Source organism: Pseudonaja textilis, chromosome 3 (genome assembly GCF_049901715.1).
Source record: "Pseudonaja textilis isolate UNSWEBS1 chromosome 3, rPseTex1.2, whole genome shotgun sequence".
In the NCBI taxonomy this organism is placed as follows: Eukaryota; Metazoa; Chordata; class Lepidosauria; order Squamata; family Elapidae; genus Pseudonaja; species Pseudonaja textilis.
Window position 1 is genome coordinate 3,010,692 of NC_141992.1, and position 26,389 is coordinate 3,037,080.

General features: G+C 45.9%; 1 protein-coding gene across 1 annotated transcript in view; it reads right to left on the reverse strand.

Annotated features, from left to right (window-relative positions):
* The window catches only part of MYLK2 (myosin light chain kinase 2), a 47,065-nt gene extending 26,059 nt beyond the window's left edge, over nt 1-21,006 (reverse strand). The window contains 4 exon segments of the mRNA XM_087928792.1: nt 803-970; nt 973-1,184; nt 2,294-2,621; nt 20,756-21,006. Coding sequence (XP_087784918.1) covers nt 803-970; nt 973-1,184; nt 2,294-2,621; nt 20,756-20,780 — 733 coding nt within the window. The 5' untranslated portion in view covers nt 20,781-21,006.
* Between the last annotated feature and the right edge of the window lie 5,383 nt (nt 21,007-26,389).

Here is a 26,389-nt window from a genome sequence, read left to right on the forward strand (position 1 = left end):
GCACAAAGGCAACATAGTCAAATAAGCAAGAAGAGTCCCTTGATTATCTCCAACTTTGCCCCCAATGTCCCAAGTTGCCTTCAGCTGGAGAAAAACTCTCCCCGGAACAGCCTTTAAGCGGAGAAAATTCAGTCCAAAACAAGGTACATACAGATTGTAACTAAAAATCCAAAACAAACCACGCTGCAGCAATTAACTTGACAGGGCAGGAGAAGGAATTGCAGACTTGAAAGCACGGCAAAATTCACACAGTGGGGAAGACGCCAGGAAGCCAGATAAGCTTTGAATATACCAGATAATTCACAATTTGCTCCCAACAGCTTGCTGCGCGCAGCTTCCCTTTTTATACACTGGTGTTCTCACTGCGGCTAATGAAGGGAATCAGGGCCCTTTCCTCTCCCGTAAGCCACGCACCTCACGTTGCTCCCTTCTCCATTCCTCCCTGCTTGCCCTAGGATGAAGAGGGCGTGGGCCTGGGTCTTCCTCCGAATTCCCTCTCCCTTGTTCTACCTCTCCCCTGCTCTGCCCAGCCGGACTTTGCCCTTCCCCAGATTCTTCCACCACCTCCCCCTCCGAATCAGACAGGGGCATAACGGATAACAGAAATAAGAAAATTATAGATAAATGTATATCGATGAATCTAAATGTAGATGTTTATATGAGATTGGTTTATATAATAATGATGGCACCGTACGGTTAACATTAAGATGTGTAAAAGGTGAAAAAGAACAATAAAAATTATTGGGAGGAAAAAGTAAAAAGTTTTGAAACCCACCACTGAGCGATTCCCTGACAACCTTACCCAAGATCAAAGAGGGGTCTTCTTTGCCAAAATCGGGAGTGAGGTAGGGGCTACACCCTGGTTCCTCAGAGCTGGTGGTATCTTTGCTTTCTGGGGACGGAGAGGCTCCTGCAGCATCAGAAATCGGAGAGAGGGGCTCCTTGGGCAAAGTCCTTTCACTCTCTTGGGGGCAGGGCTGGGGGCTTCGGCTGCCGGCCCTGGGACCTGCTCAGGGGCCCCTTCCTCCTTCTCCTTCTTCTCCTTCTTCTTCTTCTCCTCCTCCTCCTCTTCTTTGGGGGTCTCTCCGGGCGCAGGCTCTTGGGCAGGCGGGGAAGCAGCCGCGGGGTCTTGGGGACTCTGGGGGCTGGGGGCTTCTGAGGCCTCTTCTGGAATATCTCCTAAGCTGAAACAGGGAGACCCGAGTCAGATCCTCAAGCAAGGTTTTTAAAAAGACCGCCGCCCCCCCCTCCTCAAATTCAGCAGAAAAGCCACGAAAGGATTTGCAGAATGAATAGAGTGGGAAGGGACTTTGGAGGTCATCTAGTCCAACCCTCCCCCGCCCAAGCAGGGAGACCCTACACCATTACTGACAGAGGGCAGTCCCAGTCTCTTCTTGAAAGCCTCCAAGGATGAAGCTCCCACAACTTCCGAAGGCAACTCCTGTTCCATGGGTGGATGGTTCTCCCTGTCAGAAAATTCCTCCTTATTTCCAGGTTGAATCTCTCTCCATATTCAGTTTCCATCCTTTATTCCTTATCTTATGGTGCTTTGGAAAATAGGGTCACCTCCTCCTCTGTGGGACAGCCCCTCAAATATTGGAACACTGCTCTCGTGTCTCCCCTGGTCCTTCTCCTTCCCCTTCTCTTCTTCTCTCTCCTCCTCCTCTTCCTCCTCTTCCATCTCCGGCCTCTTCTCCTCCTCCTCTTCTTCTTCCTCCTCCTCCTGTCTCCTTTTCCTTCTCTTCTTCCTACATCTCCTCCTCCATCTCCCTTGATTAAAACTCCACCACATCCTCCTCCTCCTCCTCCTCCACACCTTGTAAGGGGTCCCTATCCTCTCAAAGTCCCAGTGTGCCTTTATCCAAGCCCACGTAAGTCAAAAGCCACGATGAACAGTCTCCGTGTAGGATCCATCCAAACTGCCAAACTACTCTAGTTCCAGGGCAGTCACTAGTCTTCCCACCCACCCACCCACCCAAAAAGAGAGAAATCACCCCATCACCCAATCAGTTGACTATCTTCTCAACTCAACTTCGCACATGCGCCCCGGTGCATTTTCAAAGTTGCCCCCCATTGCTTGGCTTAATTGCCCAGGTGGACCTCTTGGCAGAAGGACCTCAAACCAATGGAGGTAGCGGAGAAGAACGTTGAATATAGCAGATAATTCACAATTTGCTGCCAACAGTTTGCTGCGCGCAGCTTCCCTTTTTATACACTTGTGTTCTCACGGCGGCTAATGAAGGGAATCAGGGCCCATTCCTCCCCCGTAAGCCACACATCTCACACATCTCACCTGCTGACTTGTGCTGGGCAGCTGAAGCTGTGTCGGACGTGCAGCGGTTTCTGTGGATCATCCTTGGGTTTCTCTTGGTGGTCCTTCACTTCTGGGGACTCACCTGGGGGTCCTTCTTTCTCAGCTTTGCTCTGGTCTCTTGGCTTCTCTTTCTCCACGGCTGGACTTTCCGGAAAGACGTTTTCTCCCCCTCCCCCAGTATCCTGCACAATGCTGGTTTCTCCGTTCTTCTCCATCTTCCGTATGAATCTCCTGCACCGATGGGAGGGCCTCCCGTAGAGATCTTCCAAACTGACCCTTTTCCTTTCTGGGAATTTCAGACCAATTCCTGCAGGAGGCAAGCCACAGGTGAAGGTTGATCAGTACGTATCTCCATGCTACCAAAAGCCAAAATAATTTAGATTAGGCGTCTCCAAACATGGTGAAAGAAACCGATGGAGATAACGTTTGGGGTTTTTTGTTTTGCAAAGGAAGTCGTTTTTTAAAAGAGTTGTGGGTATAAAAGTTCAAGAGGACATTGAGACGTTAAAGGACATTCTACAGAGGAATGATGGAGTCTGTCCTCTGCACCTCCATAACTGTCTGGTTTGGCTCTGCAACCCAACAGGAGAGACACAGACTCCAGAGAGTCATTTGGACTGCAGAAAAAAACACTTACTACCAACCTGCCTTCCATGGAGGACCTGTATCCTGCACGGATCAAAAAGAGGGCTGTGAAAATATCTACAGACCCCTCACATCCCGGACATAAACTGTTTTCAACTCCTTCCCTCAAAACGACGCTATGGAGCCCTGCACACCAGAACAACTAGACACAAGGGGAGTTTTTCCCCTGAACGCCATCACTCTGCTAAACAAATAATTCCCTCAACACTGTCCAACTATTTACTAAGGCTGTATTACTATTATCCTTCTCATTGGTCCTATTACCTCTCTCTTTCTTCTTATGAACATAAGTTGCTTGTATCTTTATGATTATATTGTTTTTCCTGGTATGTTTTGATTGCTTTAGTAACCTATGACTATGATTCCATGTTGTATCTGATGATTCTTGATGAATGTCTTTTCTTTTCATGCACATTGAGAGCAAACTGGGTTTTTGGGGGGGAAGAAGGCTGTAATATTCTCACCCCACTGGAGTAGAGGATACATCACCCCTCCCTTGCCCTGTATCTCTTCCCCAAGGCTTCCTGTCCCATTTCAATTGGAGACACCCCCCTTCTTTTTTAAAATCCCCCCATCTAGTTGTACGTTCATTCCCTTTGCGTCCGCAGGAAGAGTATTGCCCCATTTTATGACCTTCCTTGACACCGTTGTTAAGCGAATCACTAGAGTTGCCAAGTTAGTCACCCGGTTGTTAAGTGAAACCGGTTTCCCCATTGGACTCGACTGCATCTGTTTATTGATTGATTTGATTTGATTTGTCAATCGCTTACAAGATCATAGGTACAAGTGTAAACATGAGTAAGAATACAGGAAATAGGTACGAATAAATGGAGGCAATAGGACAGGGACGGTAGGCACGATGGTGCACTTATGCACACCCCTCACAGACCTCTTAGGAAAGGGTATTCTCTCCTTTTTCTCCCTCCATTCTTCTCTCTCCTTCCTTCCTTCCTTCCTTCCTTCCTTCCTTCCTTCCTTCCTTCCTTCCTTCCTTCTTTCCTTCCTTCCCTTCCCTGTTCTCCTTCCCCCTTCCTTCCTTCCTTCCTTCCTCCTGCTCCCTCCCTTCTTTTCTCTCCTCCCTCCCTTCTTTTCTCTCCTTCCTTCCCCTTCCCTGTTCTCCTTCCTTCTCCCTTCCTTCGTTCTTTTATTTTTTTATTTTTTTATTTGATTTGTCAATCGCTTACAAGATCATAGGTACAAGTGTAAACATGAGTAAGAATACAGGAAATAGGTACGAATAAATGGGGACAATAGGACAGGGACGGGAGGCACGATGGTGCACTTATGCACACCCCTCACAGACCTCTTAGGAAAGGGTATTCTCTCCTTTTTCTCCCTCCATTCTTCTCTCTCCTTCCTTCCTTCCTTCCTTCCTTCCTTCCTTCCTTCTTTCCTTCCTTCCCCTTCCCTGTTCTCCTTCCCCCTTCCTTCCTTCCTTCCTTCCTCCTGCTCCCTCCCTTCTTTTCTCTCCTCCCTCCCTTCTTTTCTCTCCTTCCTTCCCCTTCCCTGTTCTCCTTCCTTCTCCCTTCCTTCGTTCTTTTATTTTTTTATTTTTTTATTTGATTTGTCAATCGCTTACAAGATCATAGGTACAAGTGTAAACATGAGTAAGAATACAGGAAATAGGTACGAATACATGGGGACAATAGGACAGGGACGGTAGGCACGATGGTGCACTTATGCACGCCCCTTACAGACCTCTTAGAAATGGGTATTCTCTCCCTTCCTTTCTCTCCTCCCTCCATTCTTTTCTCTCCTTCCTTCCTTCCTTCCTTCCTTCCATCTTTTCCTTCCTTACTTTCCTTCCATCCATCTTTTCCTTCCTTACTTTCCTTCCATCAATCTTTTCCTTCCTTCCTTCTCCTTCCCTGTTCTCCTTCCTTCTTTCCTTCCTTCTTTCCTTCTTTCCTTTCTTCTTTTATTTTTTATTTATTTATTTGATTTGTCAAATTGCTTACAAGATAAAAATATACACATGAGTAAGAATACAGGAAATAGGTACGAATAAATGGGGACAATAGGACAGGGACGGGAGGCACGATGGTGCACTTATGCACACCCCTTACAGACCTCTTAGGAATGGGGTGAGGTCAATAGTGGATAGTCTGAGGTTAAAGGGTTAGAGGATGTAACAACAGAGTCAGGTAGGGCATCCCAGGCATTGACCACTCTGTTGCTGAAGTTGAACTTTCTGCAATCACATGGCCATGGGACACTCTGACTGTCATAAACACGAGCCAGTTTGTCAAGGGTCTGAATTTGGATCAGGTGAGCATGGGGGTGCTGGTCGTAAGGGTGAAAAACGGTCATAAGATGCTTTTTTTCAGTGCCTGTTGTAACTTCCAAAATAGTGCAAGGGCCTCGGCTTCGATTCCACCGCCACTTACACGCTTCTCTGCAGCGCCTCCGTTCCTAAACCAGGGTTAATCCTGGATGAGTATGAGATGACATCATGTCACGAAACAACTAGCATTGTTCGGCGAGGTTGTCTTAATATAGTTTGGCCGTTCCTTCTCGTAAGGGAACCAGAAGCGAAGGTATTTTTAAATGGAACAAGTCGGTGGCCTCATTCACCGCTCCGCTGCTGATTAAGGAATCACTTCCCCTTTCGGCTTCTTTAATCAATAAATTGTGCCAAGGAAGGCTCCTTGCCAGCCTGATGCCCTTTTAAGGAAGAGCAACTAAGACGATTAAAGGCCCGGAGACTAAAACATACGAAGAACGGCTGCAGGATTTGGGTTTGGCCAGTCTTGAGAAAAGAAGAATTAGGGGTGACATGATAGCAGGATTCCAGTATTTGAAGGGCTGCCCCAAAGAAGAAGAAGAATTGGGGGTCAAATTATTCTCCAAAGCCCCTGAGGGCAGGACGAGAAGCAACGGAGGGAAATTAATCCAGGAGAGAAGCAACCTGGAATTCAGGAGAAACTTCCAAACGGGGAGGACAGTTAACCAGTGGAACGGCTGGCCACCAGGAATCGTGGATGCTTCATGGCTGGAGGTTTTTAAGAAGAAACTGGACAGTCATTTGTCTGAGATGGTATAGGCCAGGGGTCACCAACCTTTCGGACCTCAGGGACCACTACGTTCATAAGTTTAAACCCCATGGACCACTAATATGAAATTTTAAAAGAAGATAAATAGTATTTACTGCAATATAAAAATGCAAATAACACTTGGCCAATAAAGAATTCTATTCTATTCTATTCTATTCTATTCTGTTCTATTCTATTCTAATTGTACCCAATGACTATTATTAAGTGTTGTACCTGATGATTCTTGACTCTTGACAAATGTATCTTTTCTCTTATGTACACTGAGAACATTTGCACCAAGACAAATTTCTTGTGTGTCCAATCACACTTGGCCAATAAAGAATTCTATTCTATTCTATTCTATTCTATTCTATTCTATTCTATTCTATTCTATTCTATTCTATTCTATTCTATTCTATTCTATTCTAATAGTACCCTATGACTATCATTAAGTGTTGTACCTGATGATTCTTGACTCTTGACAAATGTCTCTTTTCTTTTATGTACACTGGGAGCATTTGCACCAAGACAAATTCCTTGTGTGTCCAATCACACTTGGCCAATAAAGAATTCTATTCTATTCTATTCTATTCTATTCTATTCTATTCTATTCTATTCTATTCTATTCTAATTGTACCCTATGACTATCATTAAGTGTTGGACCTGATGATTCTTGACGAATCTCTCTTTTCTTTTATGGACACTGAGAGCATTTGCACCAAGACAAATTCCTTGTGTGTCCAGTCACACTTGGCCAATAAAGTATTCTATGCTATGCTATGCTATGCTATGCTATGCTATGCTATGCTATGCTATGCTATGTGTATGCTATGCTATTCCTTTACCCCACTATCGGCGCAGAGACCTTAAGAAAACCTGTTGCATAAACCTGTTGCAATTTGCCTTCGGTTTCTGCCAATTTTCAGGGTCTTCCTTTCTCCATCGGTTAAATCTTTTTGCTGTTTTGGAATCATTCCGTGGCCCAAGAAGCCACAGCATGCGTCAGAAAAGTAAGACCATCCAGTCCCGTCCCGTCCCCCCCCACCCCGGGAATCTCTTCATGCAACTGCAGACAATATTCCACTTTTCCAAAATGTTTTCAGGCACCCTAGAAAAATCCCAGCCTGGAGGAAATTTATCCTGGGAGCTGCCCGCCGAGTTGACGGCAGATCATCCCTCAATCCAGAAAAAATCCAGAGAGGTGTCGGTGAGCGCAGGTGTCCGAGCAGCTGACTTAAAAAGAAACCTGGGCACCCACCAGGTTCCAGATGTCGGCCCATCGGTTGGACCAGATGTTGAGTCGAAAGAAGGAACCACGTGGGGCGTTGGATTCTCCTAGCCGTTAAAAAAAAAAAAAACTCATGCGACACAAAATGGAGGTTGAAGGAAAAGACTCAAACCCCCCACCCCTTGGTTACCCTCAAACCGAGACAACCCTGGTTTTACCTCGCCTGGCCCAACCGCCGTTAGATGGTTGAAAGATCTGCAGCAAGTTCTAGAGATGTTTTGAAGGAGAAGCCGCAGTAAAACACCACCCAGGGGGTGCAGTGGTACCCTGAAGACATACCTGCCCCCTATATCAACCGGACTTGAGCAAGGAAAGGCTCCCATGGGTGGGTGGGTGGGTGGGTGGGCTTCTCTTTGGGGGAGCCACCCCCAAACCAGCTGGTTGGGCCACCCTCAAGTGGAGTTGACCTGGGCAGTGAGGAGCCCTGCAAAAGGAACTCACCCAGAGGCTGACAGCAAGGGATGTCCGGAGCCTTCGGTGTGGCCCTCTCGCCACCCCAGGGCAAGTCGTCACAGTCCCTGTCGGAGAGGGTCTTTGCCCACGTCCCCCCCGCTTCTATATCTCCCCCCCTCCCCGGTGTAAACAGAGCCGGATTAAGGCAGGGAGAGGGAAAACTCCCCTACCCAAGACGTTGGACAGAATTATGAGCCTGCCGCTTGCTCGCTGTCTCTGCGGCCACCTGTTCTTGCTGGCCCCAGTTCAAAGGACAGTCCATTCTGCTGCCTGCTGGCCGGCCAAGCTGGCCGGAGAGGAGAATTTCAGCCAACAGAAAGCAGAAAATGACGCACTATCCCCGGTGAACTCCTGACGCCCGTCAAACCGAGATCTTCCTCCGGTTGCAGAAGCCACCCCAGCTATAGCTGCCCCTGTTGGAAGCCCCCAGTAGGCAAAGGGGTGGGGGGGTTATTTCAGGCCTCGGACCAGGTTCCCCCCCCCACCAGACCTCCCAGCCGCTCTGGGTTGGGGCCGGGACAAGCGACACGAAACCGTCCGTCGTTTCGTTGAATGTGGCACCGTGGGCAGAGAAATCCCGGCGCGGTGCCTCATTTGGAGGGAATTGGTCAAGGCACCAAGAATGAGAAGGAGAGGGAAGTTTGGGTGGCGGATCAGTTGGGCCAGCGTTCCTCTCAAATATTGGCAGCTTCAGATCTGCGGGCTTCAACTCCCAGCATTCCCCAACTCTCATCTTTTAAGGTAGATGGACTTCAGCTCCCAGAATTCCCCAGCTGGCATCGTTTAGGATGGATGGAGTTCAGCTCCGAGCATTCCCCAGCCTCATTGGTGTAGGTTGTCTTGCTATTGCCTTGTGCGTTGTTTTTCAACCTTGGTAACTTTAAGGAAAGTGGACCTCAGCTCCCAGAATTCTGGGAGTTGAAGTTCACACCTTCAAGTTGCTGAGGTTGGAAAACACTGATTTGGCTGGAGAATTCTGGGAATTGAAGTCCATCCATCTTAAAAGAGGACGGCTGGAGAATTCTGGGAATTGAAGTCCATCTATCTTAAAAGAGGACGGCTGGAGAATTCTGGGAATTGAAGTCCATCTATCTTAAAAGAGGACGGCTGGAGAATTCTGGGAATTGAAGTCCATCCATCTTAAAAGAGGACCGCTAGAGAACTCTGGGAGTTGAAGTCCATCTATCTTAAAAGATGACAGTTGGAGAACTCTGGGAGTTGAAATCCACCAAGTCTAGTGCAGAGAAGGATCGGGGAGACATGATAACAATATTTGAGGGGCTACCCCAGAGAGGAGGAAGGGGTCAAGCTATTTTCTAAAGCCCCTGAAGGCCAGAGATGGAACAATGGATGGAAACTGGACAAGGAGAGATTCAACCTGGAAATAAGGAGGAATTTTCTGACAGGGAGAACCATCAACCCATGGAACAGAAGTTGCCTTCGGAAGTTGTTGGAGCTTCATCACTGGAAGCTTTCAAGAAGAGACTGGACTACCCTCAGTCAGAAATGGTGCAGGGTCTCCTTCCAACTCTGTTAATCTTTGTACTAAATGGTACAAAGTCCCTTCCAACTCTGTTAATCTGAATGATTTTACTAGACTGAAGACAGATTGTCTTTGGGAAGATCTACCTATGTTGTTGCTAAGAGTCAACGGCGGAAAATCAACCAGTCGATCAATATGAAGACCCAACTTTCTGGAGAAGGCTGGGAAAGAGGAAAGAAAAGAGAAGGGGAGGATGACCAGCAGTGAGGCAAAGGGGTTCAAATTACATTATCGGTGGGGGTGCACCATTAGGAGATCTGAAGGACCAAGTTGGGGGCTGATTACCCTGGAGAAAAATCTACCTATGTGGTCACCAAGAGTCAACCATGACTTCATGTTTGATGGCACATCATCACGAGCAACAGTATATAACAGTATGCAGTGGGGGGAGGGAACCATTAGGATACCTGAAGGACCATCCTAGAGGACAATCCACCGGGTTGCTAAGAGTGGCTTGAGGGCACCATCACTTAATGTCAGGATCAAATCCATAATGCTCTCTTACCCTCACCCTCAACCTAACCTTAACCCTTACCCTAACATTCACCCTCACCCTCATGCTCACCTTCACCTTCACTCTAACCTAACTCTCACCTTCACCCTAACCCCAACCCTCACCCTAACCCTCACCCTAACCCTCCCCTTCACCCTGATCCTCACCCTCACCCTCACCCTAAACCTAACCCTCATCCTCACACTCACCCTAACCCTCACCTTCACCCTAACCCTCACCCTAACCCTCACCTTCACCCTAACCCTCACCCTAACCCTCATCTTCACCCTCACTCTAACCCTAACTCTCACCTTCACCCTCACCTTCACCCTAACCCTCACCTTCACCCTAACCCCAACCCTCACCCTAACCCTAACCCTCACCCTCACCCTCACCCTCACCCTAACCCTAACCCTCACCCTAACCCTCCCCTTCACCCTGATCCTCACCCTCACCCTTACCCTAAACCTAACCCTCATCCTCACCCTCACCCTAATCCTCACCTTCACCCTAACCCTCACCCTAACCCTCACCTTCACCCTAACCCTCACCCTCACCCTCACCTTCACCTTCACCCTCACCTTCATCCTAACCCTCACCTTCACCCTAACCCCAACCCTAACCCTCACCTTCACCCTAACCCCAACCCTCACCCTAACCCTAACCCTAACCCTAACCCACCCTAACCCTAACCCTCACCCTCACCCTAACCCTAACCCTCACCCTCACCCTAACCCTAACCCTCACCCTAACCCTAACCCCCCTCACCCTGATCCTCACCTTCACCCTAACCCTAACCCTCATCCTCACACTCAACCTCACACTCACCCTAACTCTTAACCCATGGGCCTCCACATCTAGATGTTAACTGATAAAGATTATTGAAGCTTGGGATGGATGAGCCATTTTAAGGGGCTCCCATCTCTCTCTCTCTCTCTCTCTCTCTCTCTCTGTGTGTGTGTGTGTGTGTGTGTGTGTGTTTGTGTATGTTCATTTTTGTGCTGGCTGAAATGACAAGGAAGCCGGGGAAGAAACGGCAGATGTCATAAACATGCCCGAAGAGGCTTTTGGTGGCTTTGCAAGATGTTTATTTATTTATCACATTTAAGAGGCTGCAGCTGTTTGTTTCATTTTGATCCTTTCGCTGTTTGGCTTGCAGGGGGGCGGGGGGGGGGATAAATTGCAGCCAATTGTTTGCTGCTGCTGCTGTTGTTGTTGTTGTTTTGCTATTTTTGATGCCTTCACTCTAGCCAGAAGTTTGATGGGCTTTGGAGAAGAACAAAGTGAGCAACAGTTTGCAAGAATTTGCCTCAGAATGACTGGGGAGGGATGGAGCCAGGGCATTTCCCACCCACCCCCACCCCAAAAAAACCCCAGAATTGAGAGCTGCATTGAGTTCAAGAATTGCCACTTTTCCTCTGGAGATAATTCTCCAAAGCAAACCGAGATTTGAAAGGCAGCCAGAGTGCAAAAGATATTCCCTGCCAGCAATTGATCGTTTTATTAGGGGATCAACCCCCAGCAGGGTTTCTCCATCCGATCGGTCCCAGATTCCAAACTGAGCGGGCAAAAATGCCCCAAACCTGGTATTGCTGTTCATTAAATATCTATCCTGCCAGGAGTTCACCAGGCACGATACCGAGTGTTTGTATCTCCTATTTTATTCTCACGACAACATCCCTGCAAAGTTGGGTCCATGAGTCGTAAAAATCCAGTTCGCTTAATTTCGGTGTATTAAGTAGGCCATAATTCGTAATATATCAATGGTATTTATTTGATTTTTTTTTAAATCTGATTTTTATCCTGCGTTTATTATCGTGTATAAATAACTCAAGGCGACAAAAATACCTGATATTCTTATTTCCTTCTATTTTCCCCCACAACAACATCCCTGTGAGGTGAGTTGGGCTGAGACAGAGTGAATGGCCCAAAGTCACCCAGCCTGCTTTCATGCCCATACAGGGACTAGAACTCAAGATCTGCTGGTGATTGGCCCAAAGTCATCCAGCCGACTTTCATACCTAAGGCAGGACTAGAACTCACCGACCCCTGGGGATTGGTCCAATGTCATCCAGCTGGCTTTAATGTCTAAGGCGGGACTAGAACTCCCAGTCTCCTGGTGATTGGCACAAGTCACTCAATTGGCTTTCATGCCTAAGGCAGGACTAGAACTCACTGTCTCCTGGTGATTGGCCCAAAGTCACCCAGTTGGCTTTCATGTCTAAGGCAGGACTAGAACTCACCATCTCCTGGTGATTGGGCCAAAGTCACCCAACCAGCTTTAATGCCCAAATTGGGACTAGAACTCACAGTCACCTAGTGATTGGTCCAAAGTCACCCAGCTGGCTTTCATGTCTAAGGCAGGACTAGAACTCACAGTCTCCTGGGATTGGTCCAAAGTCACCCAGCTGGCTTTCATGTCTAAGGCAGGACTAGAACTCACTGTCTCCTGGTGATTGGCCCAAAGTCACCCAGTTGGCTTTCATGTCTAAGGCAGGACTAGAACTCACCATCTCCTGGTGATTGGGCCAAAGTCACCCAACCAGCTTTAATGCCCAAATTGGGACTAGAACTCACAGTCACCTAGTGATTGGTCCAAAGTCACCCAGCTGGCTTTCATGTCTAAGGCAGGACTAGAACTCACAGTCTCCTGGGGATTGGTCCAAAGTCACCCAACCAGCTTTAATGCCCAAATTGGGACTAGAACTCACAGTCACCTAGTGATTGGTCCAAAGTCACCCAGCTGGCTTTCATGTCTAAGGCAGGACTAGAACTCACCGTCTCCTGGGGATTGGTCCAAAGTCACCCAGCTGGCTTTCATGTCTAAGGCGGGACTAGAACTCACAGTCTCCTGGGGATTGGTCCAAAGTCACCCAACCAGCTTTAATGCCCAAATTGGGACTAGAACTCACAGTCACCTAGTGATTGGTCCAAAGTCACCCAGCTGGCTTTCATGTCTAAGGCAGGACTAGAACTCACCGTCTCCTGGGGATTGGTCCAAAGTCACCCAGCTGGCTTTCATGTCTAAGGTGGGACTAGAACTCACAGTCTCCTGGGGATTGGTCTAAAGTCATCCAACTGGCTTTCATGCTTAAGGTAGGACTAGAACTCACCGTCTCCTGGTGATTGAGCCAAAGTCACCCAGCCAGCTTTAATGCCCAAACTGGGAGTAGAACTCACTATTGTTTGTGTTAACTTTGGAAGTGCTAAATAGAAACATTAGAGAAGAAAAGGATATAAAAGGGATGAAAATTAAAAAGGAAGAATTTAAACTGCAAGCATTTGCAGATCATCTGCTTTTCATTTTAGAAGATCAATTAGAAACAGCACCAAAACTGCTAGAAAAGATAGACGTGTATGGAAAGGTAGCTGGTTTGAAAATAAATAAAGATAGAACAAAGATTTTGACAAAGAATATATTATTAAGACAAAAGGAAGAATTGGCGGATGTTTTGAAAATCCAGGTCACAAATAAGATCAAGTATTTTGGGATACATTTGACAGCAAGATGTAGCACACTTAAAGAGAATAATTATATTAAACTCAAGCAACAGATAGCAACAGATTTGGCGAAATGGGAAAACTTACAATTATCATTAATAGGGAGAATATCAACAATCAACAATCAAGATGAATATATTACCCAGAATTTTATATTTGTTTCAAACAATTCCAATTAGGCTAGGGAAAGATTACTCTGACGATTTAAACAAAATTGTGCTCATATATATATGGCAGGGTAAGAAAGTGAGAATAAAACTAAAATTCTTGCAAGAAGCTAGAATAAGAGGAGGATTTGGCCTGCCTCATTGGGAGTTATACTGTCAAGCAACAAATTTGATTTGTTATTTGATTTGTTGATTTGATGGGTTAAGGAATGGATAATATTAAGAAATACTAGATTGTTGACATTAGAAGGACATGATTTGTTGTTGGGGTGGCATGCCTTCTTATGGTACAAGGGAACTAAAACACAGGGGTTCTTTAGAAGACAGTGGTTAAATTGGGAAAAGACTAAAAGGCAATGCTATTTGAAAATTCCAGCATTTGAAAATACTTCAACTATTGAAGCATTTTCCTATCCTATAATATATAAAAAGGAACGAACAGTTAGATATGGTGAAATATTGAATGAAAAGGGTGAACTTAAATCTATGCAAAAACTAGAGGAACAAGGTATAAAGATGAATTGGTTTTCATATGCGCAAATACATTCAAGGTATGACAAAGATTCCAAAACAGAAGGTTTCTATGATAAATTGACTGATTTAGATAAGATCTTGACAGGTACTGATGAAAAGGTGATTTAAAAAATTGTATAAATATTTATTAGAAATTTAAGTAGAAGAAGAAGTTAAAGAAACTATGATTGCTTGGGGGAAGAATTTTGGATATGGGATTGATTTAGAGAAATGGCAAAAATTGTGGTCTCAAAATTATAAAATGACAATGTCAACAGCATATAATGAAAATTTGAATAAGATGTTTTACAGGTGGCACCTACCCACGACAAGAATAGCAAGAATGTTCAAGAACAAATCTGAAAAATGCTGGAAATGTCATCAGATGCCTAGCTCATATTACCATACCTGGTGGACGTGTGCGGATGCTAAAAGATATTGGACTAAAATCCACACGTGGTTGGAAAAAATGACAAAAAAACACATAGACTTGAAACCAGAGATATTTTTATTGGGAATTTTACCTGAAATATACAGTAATGAATTGAAATATTTGATTGTAAATGTATTAACATTTACTAGGATTGTATTTGTCCAAAACTGGAAAAATGAGAAAATACCAACGCAGGAGGAAGTTATTAAGAAAATATTGGAATGTGCTGAAATGAGTAGATTGACATTTGAAATCAGAGAACAAAAAGATAAACGATTTTATAAGATTTGGGATTTATTCTATCAACGGTTAGACAATAAAATATGGTAATGAAATATGTAGAATTTTAGAATATAAATAATATATAAAGATGTATTATCTTTATCATAGTCATAATATAATGATGGGATAGATTTGGGATGATAATATGAATTGTCATAAAATAAATCAATTAAAATATGGATTATCTTGAAAAACATGAACGAATAATAGTATAGTCAAATGATTGTTTGACAATGACATTAATGCATTTAGGAATATTTGATAGATAATATGAGAACATATATAAGTAATTGTAAGTGATGACTATGAAGTGGATGCACCAAACAATTTGTAAACCAACCGACACACTGTATGGACATGAGTGGAAGATGGCTTGATGTTTTTATATTGTGTTTGTCTATGTTTGTCTAAGAAAATAATAAAAAAAGTTTTTTTAAAAAAAGAAGAGCCTGGACAGCCCCATGTCAGAAATGGTATAGGCGTCTCCTCGCTTGGGCAGGGGAGGGGGTTGGACTGGATGACCTCCAAGGTCCCTTCCAACTATTGTTACTCTGAGTTTTCCCGAGCAGTAGAGAAACGCTTCGTTTAAGGGACTTTTTTTCCCTTATGGAGAGTCAGCATGGAAAATAACTTTTTTTCTAAAAATAAATAAGTAAGTAAGTAAATAAATAAATACATAGTGGAAGATTTGAAGCGCCTCGGGCGAATTTCGCCCACGCTGAACCCCAAGATTTATTCCACAGGGATTTCTCGGTGCCCACTCCCCACCGTCGATCCCCCCCAGGCGAGAAAAACCCATCTGTGCTCTTTTCCCGGCCGGCTGAGAAACTCCGCCAACCGTTTGGAAGTGGCTGTTGGTTGTTGTCTGCGACATAGCGATGAGTTAGCACCCCCGCCCGACGATGCCATCCGCCTGATTAACCTTAATTAGACAGATCCGGGCGACAGCCGGGGAAAAAAACCACTACCCAGGCCTATTGTCTAATTAGCAGGTCTTTTCCCAAGGACCGAAGCAACAGCGGCACCTGTGATGGGCGCTGGGTTGCGATGCCAAACTTTGCAGTGCACACGGACAAAAAAAGAAAGTCCAGGACTTCGAAAAAGTCCAGGTGCCCCCTGGGAAAAAAAAAAAAAGGAAAAGCGCCTTTGGGACAAGCGTGAATTGGAGGACTGGGAATCTCTACCGTCTTTTAGCTACACAATTTGGGACGAAACCCCTTGGAATGGTTTGGGAGCAGGCATAGGATTTCCAGAGGAGGAAAAAAAATTGCAGACTACAGGAAACATTGGCACCACTCAGGTGACCTTGAGGACCCAGATAAATATCCTAAGCGGCCTCAATGACCCTCTAAAAGGATGCAAATGACCAGGAATAATAAATCCTTCCATTCCCCCTCAATCAGAGCTGAAGAAGCTTCTTGGATGAGAAGTGAAACGTCTTCAAAGAATGTCCAGTTGTCTCTCAAAGCATCTTTGAGACAACCAGGACTTGGATGATGAAGAATTTTTACAGGCTTTTAGTTATGCAATTTGGGATGAACGCCCTTGGAATGGTGTGGGTGTAGGAATAGATTTCCAAATAAAAAATAAAAAATTGCAGCCTACAGGAACCATTTGCACCACTCAGGAGACCCTGAGGACACAGAGAAACCTCCAAGTGGCCTCAATGACCCTCTAAAAGGATGCAAATGACCAGCTGTCTGCAAGGAATATAAATCCTTCCTTTCCCCATCATCCAGTCAGAGCTGAAGAAGCTCCTTGGATGAGAAGGGAAACATCTTCAAAGGAAAACCAGAAAGTCCAGTTGCCTCTTGGGAAAAAAGCACCTTTGGGACAACTATGACCTGGAGGACTGGGAATCGCTAACAGATTTTTTTTTGCACACGCGCAAAAGTAGAAATTTGACAGCCGTTAAGATGGAAGCGTCAAAAGGCAGGAAACGGCATCACATTTTTGGGCCTGCAAGGATGGCAGTGAAAGTTGATGCCTGTATTGGGAGGGTAGAGGGGGAATATGACAGAACATAGAATCACAGAGCTGGAAGGGGGGCTTTAGAGGTCTTCTAGTCCAACCCCCCTGCTCCAAGCAACAAACCCTCCCTCCCTATGCAGGGAGTCCTGGGCTTACAATCTTTCATTGAGTATCCATTCAGAGAGACAAAAAGGCACTTAAAAAAAAGGAATTTGCAGGCGTTTTTCACACTTACCACCGCTGTAGCACCATGATCATATGATCAACATTTAAATGCTTGGCTACTGGCATGGACTCATGACAGTTGCAGTGTCCCGGGGTCACTACTCTTTAACAACTTCGTAAACAAAGGCCGTAAAATGAGACAGAAATCCACTTAACCGTCTCACTTAGGAACAGAAATGTTGGGCTTAATAAGATAAGGAATAAAGGATGGAAACTGAACATGGAGAGAGATTCAACCTGGAAATAAGGAGGAATTTTCTGACAGTGAGAACAATCAACCCTTGGAACAGAAGTTGCCTCCAGAAGTTGTGGGAGCTTCATCCCTGGAGGCTTTCAAGAAGAGACTGGACTCTCATCTGTCAGAAATGGTGTAGGGTCTCCTGCTTGGGGGGCGGGGGTGTGGACTAGATGACCTCCAAGGTCCCTTCCAACTCTATTATTATTGTATTATTCAGAAGTTGTGGCAGCTTCATCCCTGGAGGCTTTCAAGAAGAGACTGGACTCCCACCTGTCAGAAGCGGCGTAGGGTCTCCTGCTTGGGGGCGGGGTTGGACTAGATGACCTCCAAGGTCCCTTCCAACTCTGTTAATCTATTAGTTAAGACTTCTGTGGTAGATCTAATCCTGCTCTCTTAACCTGGGAAGGACCAGGGGAGACATGAAGCTTTCAAGAAGAGACTGGACTGCCAGTTGTCAGAAATGGTGTAGGGTCTCCTGCTGGGGAGGGGGGTTCGACTAGATGACCTCCAAGGTCCCTTCCAACTCTATTATTATTCTGTTATTCAGAAGTTGTGGCAGCTTCATCCCAGGAGGCTTTCAAGAAGAGACTGGATGGCCATTGGTCAGAAATGATATAGGTATATGGGAAGGTGGCTGGTTTGAAAGTAAATAAAGACAAAACAAAGATTTTGACAAAGAATATGTTGCCAAGACAAAAGGAAGAACTGGTTGATGTATTAAAAATCCAGGTCATGAATAAGATCAAGTACTTGGGGATACATTTGACAGCAAGATGTAGTACATTAAAAGACAATAATTATATCACTTAAGCAGCAGATAGCGCTAGATTTGGCGAAAAGGGAAAATTTACAACTGTCATTAATAGGGAGAATATCAACAATCAGGATGAATATATTACCCAGAATTTTATATTTGTTCCAAACAATTCCAATTAGGCTTGGAAAAGATTATTTTGAAGATTTAAATAAAACTGTGTTGAAATATATATGGCAAGGTAAGAAAGCGAGAATAAAATTAAAACTTCTGCAAGGTGCTAGAATAAGAGGAGGATTTGGTTTGCCTAATTGGGAGTTGTACTACCAAGCTACAGATCTGATGTGGGTTAAGGAATGGATAACATTAAGAAATACTAGATTGTTGACGTTAAGAAGGACATGATCTGTTGTTGGGATGGCATGCTTTTCTATGGTATAAAGGAACTAAAACACAGGGGTATTTTAGAAGACATTATATACGGGAGTCTCTGTGGTTAAACTGGGAGAAGACTAAAAGGTAATGTTATTTGAAAATTTCAGTCTGGCTATCGACTATTGAAGCATTTTCCTATCCTATAATATACAAAAAGGAACCAACAGTTAGATATGGTGAAATATTGAATGAAAAGGGTGAACTTAAATCTATGCAAAAATTAGAGGAACAAGGTATAAAGATGAATTGGTTTTCATATGTGCAAATACACTCAAGGTATGACAAAGATTCCAAAATGGAAGGTTTCTATGATAAATTGACTGATTTAGATAAGATCTTGACAGGTACTGATGAAAAGGTGATTTAAAAAATTGTATGGATATTTATTAGAAATTAAACTAGAAGAAGAACAAGTTAAAGAAACAATGATTTGAAACCAGAGATATTTTTATTGGGAATTTTACCTGAAATATATAGTAAGGAATTGAAATATTTGATTGTAAATATATTAACAGCGGTAATTGAAGACTACGAAGTGGAAACACAAAACAATTTGTAAACCAACCAACACACTGTATGTATATATATATATGGAAGATGGCTTGATGTTTTGATGTTGTGTTTGTCTATGTTTGCCTTAAAAAACAATAAAACTTAAAAAAAATGATATAGGGCAGTGATGGCTAACCATCATTGTCGTCACGTAACCTTTCGTCATGTGCACCATGCGCCTCTGCGTGTGCAACCCCTGCTGCACACATGCCTCTGCACATGCGTGCACACACCACCCTCTGCGCATGCGCAGCAGATCTCCGACAATCAGCTCTGGCTGGCAGGGGGCGTGTGCGCATGCACAGTGGATCTGTTCCAGGCGAAATGGTTCGCATGCTGGCAGAAATGGCTTTGCGTGCCACTTTCGGCACACGTGCCATAGGTTCGCCATCACGGAGATGGGGGTTTTCTGCTTGGGCAGGGGGTGGGGTTGACTAGATGACCTACAAGGTCCCTTCCAACTCTGTTAAATCTGTAAAAAAAAAAATTGTGGTTGTAATTCGAGGACTGCCTGGACTGTGCTTTCGATCTCTCCGCGAGGGTGGAAGTTTAGGTTTCTGATAACAGATAGTCAGAGTTGGAAGGGACCTTGGAGGTCATCTAGTCCAACCCACTGCCCAAGCAAGAGACCCTACACCAGCCTCAGTTTCCCGCAGTTGCAATGGGCAGAAGAGGGAAAGGTTGCAAGGGGAAAGAACGTGACCTTAAAATGAGCCGGAAACCTCCTAGAATTGGGTCTACCTGGCTGGCAGGTTGAATAGTATAATAATAACAGATAATCCGAGTTGGAAGGGACCTTGGAGGTCATCTAGTTCAACCCACAGCCCAAGCAAGAGACCCTATACCAGCCTCAGTTTCCCAGAATTGCAATGGGCAGAAGAAGGAAAGGCTGCAAGGTTGAACAAGACCTTAAAATGAGCCAGAAACCTCCTAGAATTGGGTCTACCTGGCTGGCAGGTTGAATAGTATAATAATAACAGATAATCCGAGTTGGAAGGGACCTTGGAGGTCATCTAGTTCAACCCACAGCCCAAGCAAGAGACCCTATACCAGCCTCAGTTTCCCAGAATTGCAATGGGCAGAAGAAGGAAAGGCTGCAAGGTTGAACAAGACCTTAAAATGAGCCAGAAACCTCCTAGAATTGGGTCTACCTGGCTGGCAGGTTGAATAGTATAATAATAACAGATAATCCAAGATGGAAGGGACCTTATAGGTCATCTAGTCCAACCCCCTGCCCAAGCAGACCCTACACCAGCCTCAGTTTCCCCAGAGTTGCAATGGGCAGAAGAGGGAAAGGTTGCAAGGGGAAAGAACGTGACCTTAAAACAAGCCGGGAACCTCCTAGAATTGGGTCTACGCGGCTGGCATGTTAAATAGTATAATAATAACAACAGATAATCCGAGTTGGAAGGGACCTTATAGGTCATCTAGTCCAACCCCCCCGCCCAAGCAGGAGATCTCAACCTCTGAAGTGCAGGTAGAGCCTCCAGCCCAAAGCCCCCTCTACCTCAAGCCCAGCTGGCTGAAATCTTGCATCACCCTTCCGCGCCTTTGCAAAGGCGTGGGGTTTGGGGGTTTTTTTTTTTGCAAAGCGAGGCAATTCAATCCGTCCGAACCCGCAGCCTGATCCCTGGGACAGCTGGCTTGGAATCAAGCATGCCAGTTCCCCTGGCTACGTTGCCGTCACAGCCGGAGCAGGACAACCTATAACCTTTCCTGATCTTTCCATGGGAATGGAGGTGGGGGGGTGGGGAGAAGATTAAGAAAGTCTGTTGGGCAGCCCCCTCCTCGTCCCCACCCCCTACCCCTTTCCTGGGGGAAACCTGATCCTCGGGCTAAATCGAGGCCGATCCTGCCATCCTACTGCCACCGGCGGCTGGCTGGAAATGGCCAAAACAAGGGGGGAATTCCTTTACCTGCAATCTCGGGCCCGGGACGCATGTCACACCTTGCCCGGATGGGAGAGGCAGGTGCGTCCGTCCGTCTGCCATCCGGTGAGGCTTCCCCCAGGTTGGGAAGAGCGAATGTGGGAAGATATCCGACGAGAGGTGTAAGACCAAGTCAGCAACTCCGCTGGGCACCGTCCATGCCAGCCAGTAAACACTAAAAAAAGCCACAGCCTCCTGGTTGCCAGCACATTGCTTGGCTGGAGCTTCTGGTGTAGTGTGTGTGTGTGTGTGTGTGTGTGTGTGTGTGTTTTTCCTTCCTTGCGGTGCCCTGAGATGAACACAACACCCGGGTGGGTTCTTTTTTTTTGGCACCCGGCGTCGGTCATGTGGAACCCAGGCGATGCCAAGGGGGGGGTGGAAACAGCCCTTATCAACGACGAAGGAGAAGGTTGAGAAGGCTGGTGTGCAACCCTTCCCTGGTTGGAAGCTGGGTCTAGGATTGGGAGAAATAGGGTTCAAGGCTTGCCCCCCCCCCCTCATAAGGAGGGTCTCCAAAGAAAATGAGGCTGGGGAGAAGAAATGAGGAGCCCCCTGCCCCGAATGGAAGGGACAAGCTCAGTGGTACACATATATAAAAAGAAACGGGACGGCAAAAGGTATTTATAGCCAGGCAGGTGCCTCGCAATGCTAAATTAATCGGTGGACTCCCAGAATCCCCCAGCCAGCCAGTTGGTAGACCATTTCATAGAGACGTCCTCAATTTATAACCAGAATCGAGCCCCAAGTTTCCATTACTAAGTGAGACAGTTAAAAGTTTGGCTCCGTGTTGGCAAACCTTTCTCTTTCTTTCGAGGTCGTGAATAAATATCGGCCTTGTTTTGTATCGCAAGTTCCATTTAGTTTACTTTGCTTTATCGTCCTTGCACCTCGGACCATGAAATCCGACACCATCTTCGGTGCGCGTCACGACCGTGAAAATAAACACAAACACGCATCCTTCGCGCTCCATACTTTGAACCTAAAATCCCCAACGCCACTTCGACCGTATATATTGAACGGTGTATTTTCAGTGCTAGGAGGGAGGTGGGGGGTTTAATTTTGTCCCCTTTATTGTCCTTGCATCTCATAGAATGAAATTAAATACCATCTTCAGCGTACATTAGGACGGTGGAAATAAACGCAGACAGAGATCCTCCACATCCAATACTTTGAATTGAAAACCCTTTGATATTGCAGTAGAATTAGAAAAAGCCATGCGCATCCTTCACCCTCTGCACATTGAACCGAAAAGCCCCCACATTGCACCAATACTGCACTATATAGTAGAATTTAATACAATTACTGCCCTGGGATAGAAGCTGTTTTTCAGCCTGTTTGTCCTTGTTTGTATTAATCTGTACCGTCTGCCAGATGGTAATAGTTCAAAAAAATGGGTGCCGAGGATGAGATGGATCTTTGAGGATGTTTGGAACTTTCTTAGGGCATCAGGAGCTATAAAGCTCTTCCAAAGAGAGGAGAGGGCAACCCAGGATCCTCTGGGCAATGATGTTGACCCTCTAGGAGAGTTTGCACTGATGATGGTACCTAGGTGAGTCCTGAAACATTTGTAAGTTCAGAGAGCATCAAAGACCCCATACTCATCATTCTTCTTCTTCTTCTTTCTTCTTCTTCTTCTTCTTCTTCTTCTTCTTCTTCTTCTTCTTCTTCTTCTTCTTCTTCTTCTTCTTCTTCTTCTTCTTCTTCTTCTTCTTCTTCTTCTTCTTCTTCTTCTTCTTCTTCTTCTTCTTCTTCTTCTTCTTCTTCTTCTTCTTCTCTTCTCCTTCTCCTCCTCCTCCTCCTCCTTTCTTCTCCTTTCTTCTCCTCCTGCTCCTGCTCCTGCTCCTGCTCTCCTCCTCCTCCCATCCTCATCCCTGCACACCCCATTCCCTTCTAGTACTGATGATGTTCTCTGGTTGGGTCATGAAATGACTACAAGAAAACAACTGAGCTTAGAGAGCACAAAACACCACACCATCCTCCTCCTCTTCTCCTCCTCCTTCCTCCTCCTCCTCCTCCTCCTTTCCCACCAAGGGAAGACAGCTTGAGACGTTCTAAGTGTTGAGACGCTTTGGGAGTTGAGGAAGATCTTCACTTCTTCCTTCGCTTCTCCCATCTCCCCTTTTTTGGGGGGGCGGGGGGGGCCTTGGCTAAAGAACCTGCGCAGATCCTTTCCCAGAAGTCTGGCCCAGCTGCCTCCCTGCTCTTCATTATCGGGGGTGGGGTGGGGGGGTCAGGAGGAGACCTTTGGAAATCCTCCTGCCAGACGGAGGGAGGCAGGAAGAAAGAGGTTTTGTGCAAGTTGGCAGGGACACCACTTATTTTATTTTTTTTCAAGAATCCTTTGCATACTTTCTCAATCTTTTTTCTTGCTGCCTGCAGCTGATGTGGGAAAGAAGGAAAGGAGGGAGGGAGGGAGGAAAATAGAGGACAAAAATAGAGGGAGGGAGGGAAGAAGAAAGGAAGGAAAATAGACAAAAAGGGAGGGAGGGAGGAAGAAAGGAAGGAAGGAAAATACAGGACAAAACATAGAGGGATCTGCAAGTTCACCACCAAGCTCAAAGTGCACCAAAGGCCCCACAGTCCTCCCCTTCCCCCCCACTTCTCATCTTCTCCTCCTCACCCCACTCCCTTCTAGCACTGACGTCGTTACCTAGCTGGGTCATGAAATGTCTGCAAGAAAACCACCCAGCTCAGAGCACCAAGGACCCCATAGCACTTTTCTTCCTCTTCCTTCTGCCTCCTCTCCTCCTCCTCTTCCTCTTCCACTTCACAAACCCCTCTCCCTTCTTCCACTGATAATGTTCCCTCGTTGGGTCATGAAATGTTTGCAAAAAAAGCCAACATCTCAGAGAGCACCAAGGACCCATGATCCTTCTCCTCCTCCTCCTCCTCTTCCTCGCCACAACCCCCACTCCCTTTGAGTCCTGATGAGGCTACCCGGGGATATGCAATATTTTTTTTTACAAAATCCTTTTTTTACAAAATCCACCAAGCTCCGAGAGCACCAAGCACCCCACAGTTCAACTACACACGTTTTCTTCTTCTTAAAAGAGTTTGTTCTCAAATTTTATTCTGATAGACTTGCTATGACTTGATGATTTGCTATAAAATAAATTAAGTAAACTACAGTGATCTCGCTAAAGTATGAATTAATAAAATTATAGTCAAATGATCGTTTAATGATGAGATCGGGCTATATAATTGTTGATTGATAATATGAGCTATGATGCAATATAACTACAATGGAGACTAGGAAATGGATGCACAGAAAAAAGTGATAAACCAACCGATACGCTGTCTGTAAACTCATGAAGGAAAGGATGATGTTTTTATGTCATATAGGTTTTTGTTTGTTGTTAAAATTAATAAAACTGTTTTCCAAAAAAATAAAAAGAGTTTGTCCCAACCCGCAGAGGCAGGGCTCTGCTACGGATTCCCCCTTCGCCCCCCAAATGAGGCTTCTAGAATTATGACTCGATTCCCACCCTCCAAAGAGGAGGCAGAATGCACATCGTTGGAAGCCCCGCCAACTCCGCAAATGCAGGTAGTCCTTGACGTACGTCATGCCCTTGTTGGAAGCTGATTCCGAGGGGGAGGTCAAGCAGCCGACAGGGAAATGGGAGTGTGGTTTCGGTGACTGGGGAGGAAACTGGGGAAGGGCATTCCGAGGAAGGCCCAGGCCCATCCCCTCTTCATCCTAGGGCAGGCAAGGAGGAACAGAGAAGGGAGCAAGTGTGTTACATCGGTTACGGGGGAGAAAAGGGCCCTGATTCCCTTCATTAGCTGCAGCTGGGGAAACGGGATTTAAAGGGCGTTTGTGCACAGCACCTTGCTGGAAACAAAGCAGGCATTATCTTTGTTTGTCATGTCTTATCTGGGTTCTGGCGTCCTCCCAACTGTGTGTGTTTCATTATCTTTTGAGTTCTGCAATCCCTTATCCTGCCCTGTCTCGTTAATGGCTGCAGCTTTGTGGTTTGTCTTGGTTTTTTATTTATAATTTAGATGTATTTTGGGTTCCAATGGAATTTCTTCCCTTTAAAAACTGCTCTTGGGAGAGTTTTTTTCTCCAGCCAATGATAACTGGACATTGGGGGCCAAGTTGGAGGCATTAAAGGGACTTTACCTACTTTTGTGACTTTGTTGCTTTTGTGCCACGCCCCTTTGGGACCCAACATTTTTGTTGCGAAGCGAGAAATTTCTTCAGCCAGCTTTGCCCCGATTGACCACCTTTCTTGACACCGTGATTATGGGAATCATTTGCAGTCGTTAAGTGAGTAACCCGGTTGTTGAGTGAACTCGTGGGCTTCCCCCTTGACTTTGCTTGTCAAAAGGTCACAAAAGGGGATCGTGTGACACCCCGCCGAGGGCACCGCCACCGTTGTAAGGTACAGGCCAGTTGCCAAGCCTCTGAAGTTGGACCACGTGAACACGAGGAATGCCGCAACGGTCCTAAGGGTGGAAAAAACGGTGCTACGTCGCTTTTTTTCCAGTGATGCTGCAACTTCAAACAGTCACTAAACGAACTATTGTTAAGTCGAGGCCTAGCTGTACTCACGGAGGATTTTAGGGTCAGCTTTGAAAGCCATATTTTACTCAGAAGCTTCCTCGCTGCCGCGTCTTGGTGCCTGGCAATTTGGGAAGGGGTGGGGAAGTTTAGACATAACATTCTTCTCCTAAAGTCATGAGGACAAGTCACCCTGCACCTGAAAGGAAGTGGCTGGAGGAATGCCCAGTTGGGGACAATGGGTGCTTGGAGCATGGGATGGACTGGGGGTGTGGTGCAGGAGGATGGGTTTTCATTTTTCCATGATGGAGGAAACCCCAGAAACTCTCAGATTCGGGCTTTCCACACGTGCGGTATGACGTCTTTAATTTTAATCTTTTGACCTTGTTTCTGAGTGCTGAATGAAAGGGAGGTTTCACTGGAAGTCCTAATCACAGGGGTGGGAATCAAAATTTTTAAACAACCGGTTCTGTAGGCGTTAGGTGACTGGGTGGTGTGGCTTCTTCTTCTTTTTGCATACACCCCACGCCCCTTTTGCCTCCTCAAGTGCAGAGCACCGAGAAGGCAATGCATGCCCCTGACACACCCCTGAGCATGCATGCGCCAATCCCCACCTACATGCATGCATCTCACGGCTGATTTGAGGCCTTTTTGGGCCTCCCGGAGGCAGGAAAAGCCTCTGCAGGCCGAATAGGCCTGTTCGTCACTTCCGGTATTAACAGGAAGTGATGAAGCGGCCTATTATTCAGCCTGCAGAGGTTTTCCCAAGCCTCGGAGGCCAAAAGGCCTCAAACCAAGCCGAAAATCAGCTGGAAGCACGTGCATGTGCAGTCAGGTAAGTTTGCCTGCGGCTCGTGGGCCATAGGTTCACCATCAGGGCCTTAAGGAGTGACTGGGAGGGGGAGAACATAATCGGTTGCGCATGCGCGATATGGACTGACTGCGCAGGGGGGGGGAGAGCGGAGAGCGGCAGGGCCAGCCAGGGGCACAATTTGCCGGCTCTCCGAAACTGCGCAGAATTGTAACAACCGGTTTTATAAAACCGGTCCGAACCAGTAGAAAAACCACCCCTGCCTGATCAGCCATGCAGACAACACACAGACACACTTCCAGGACTC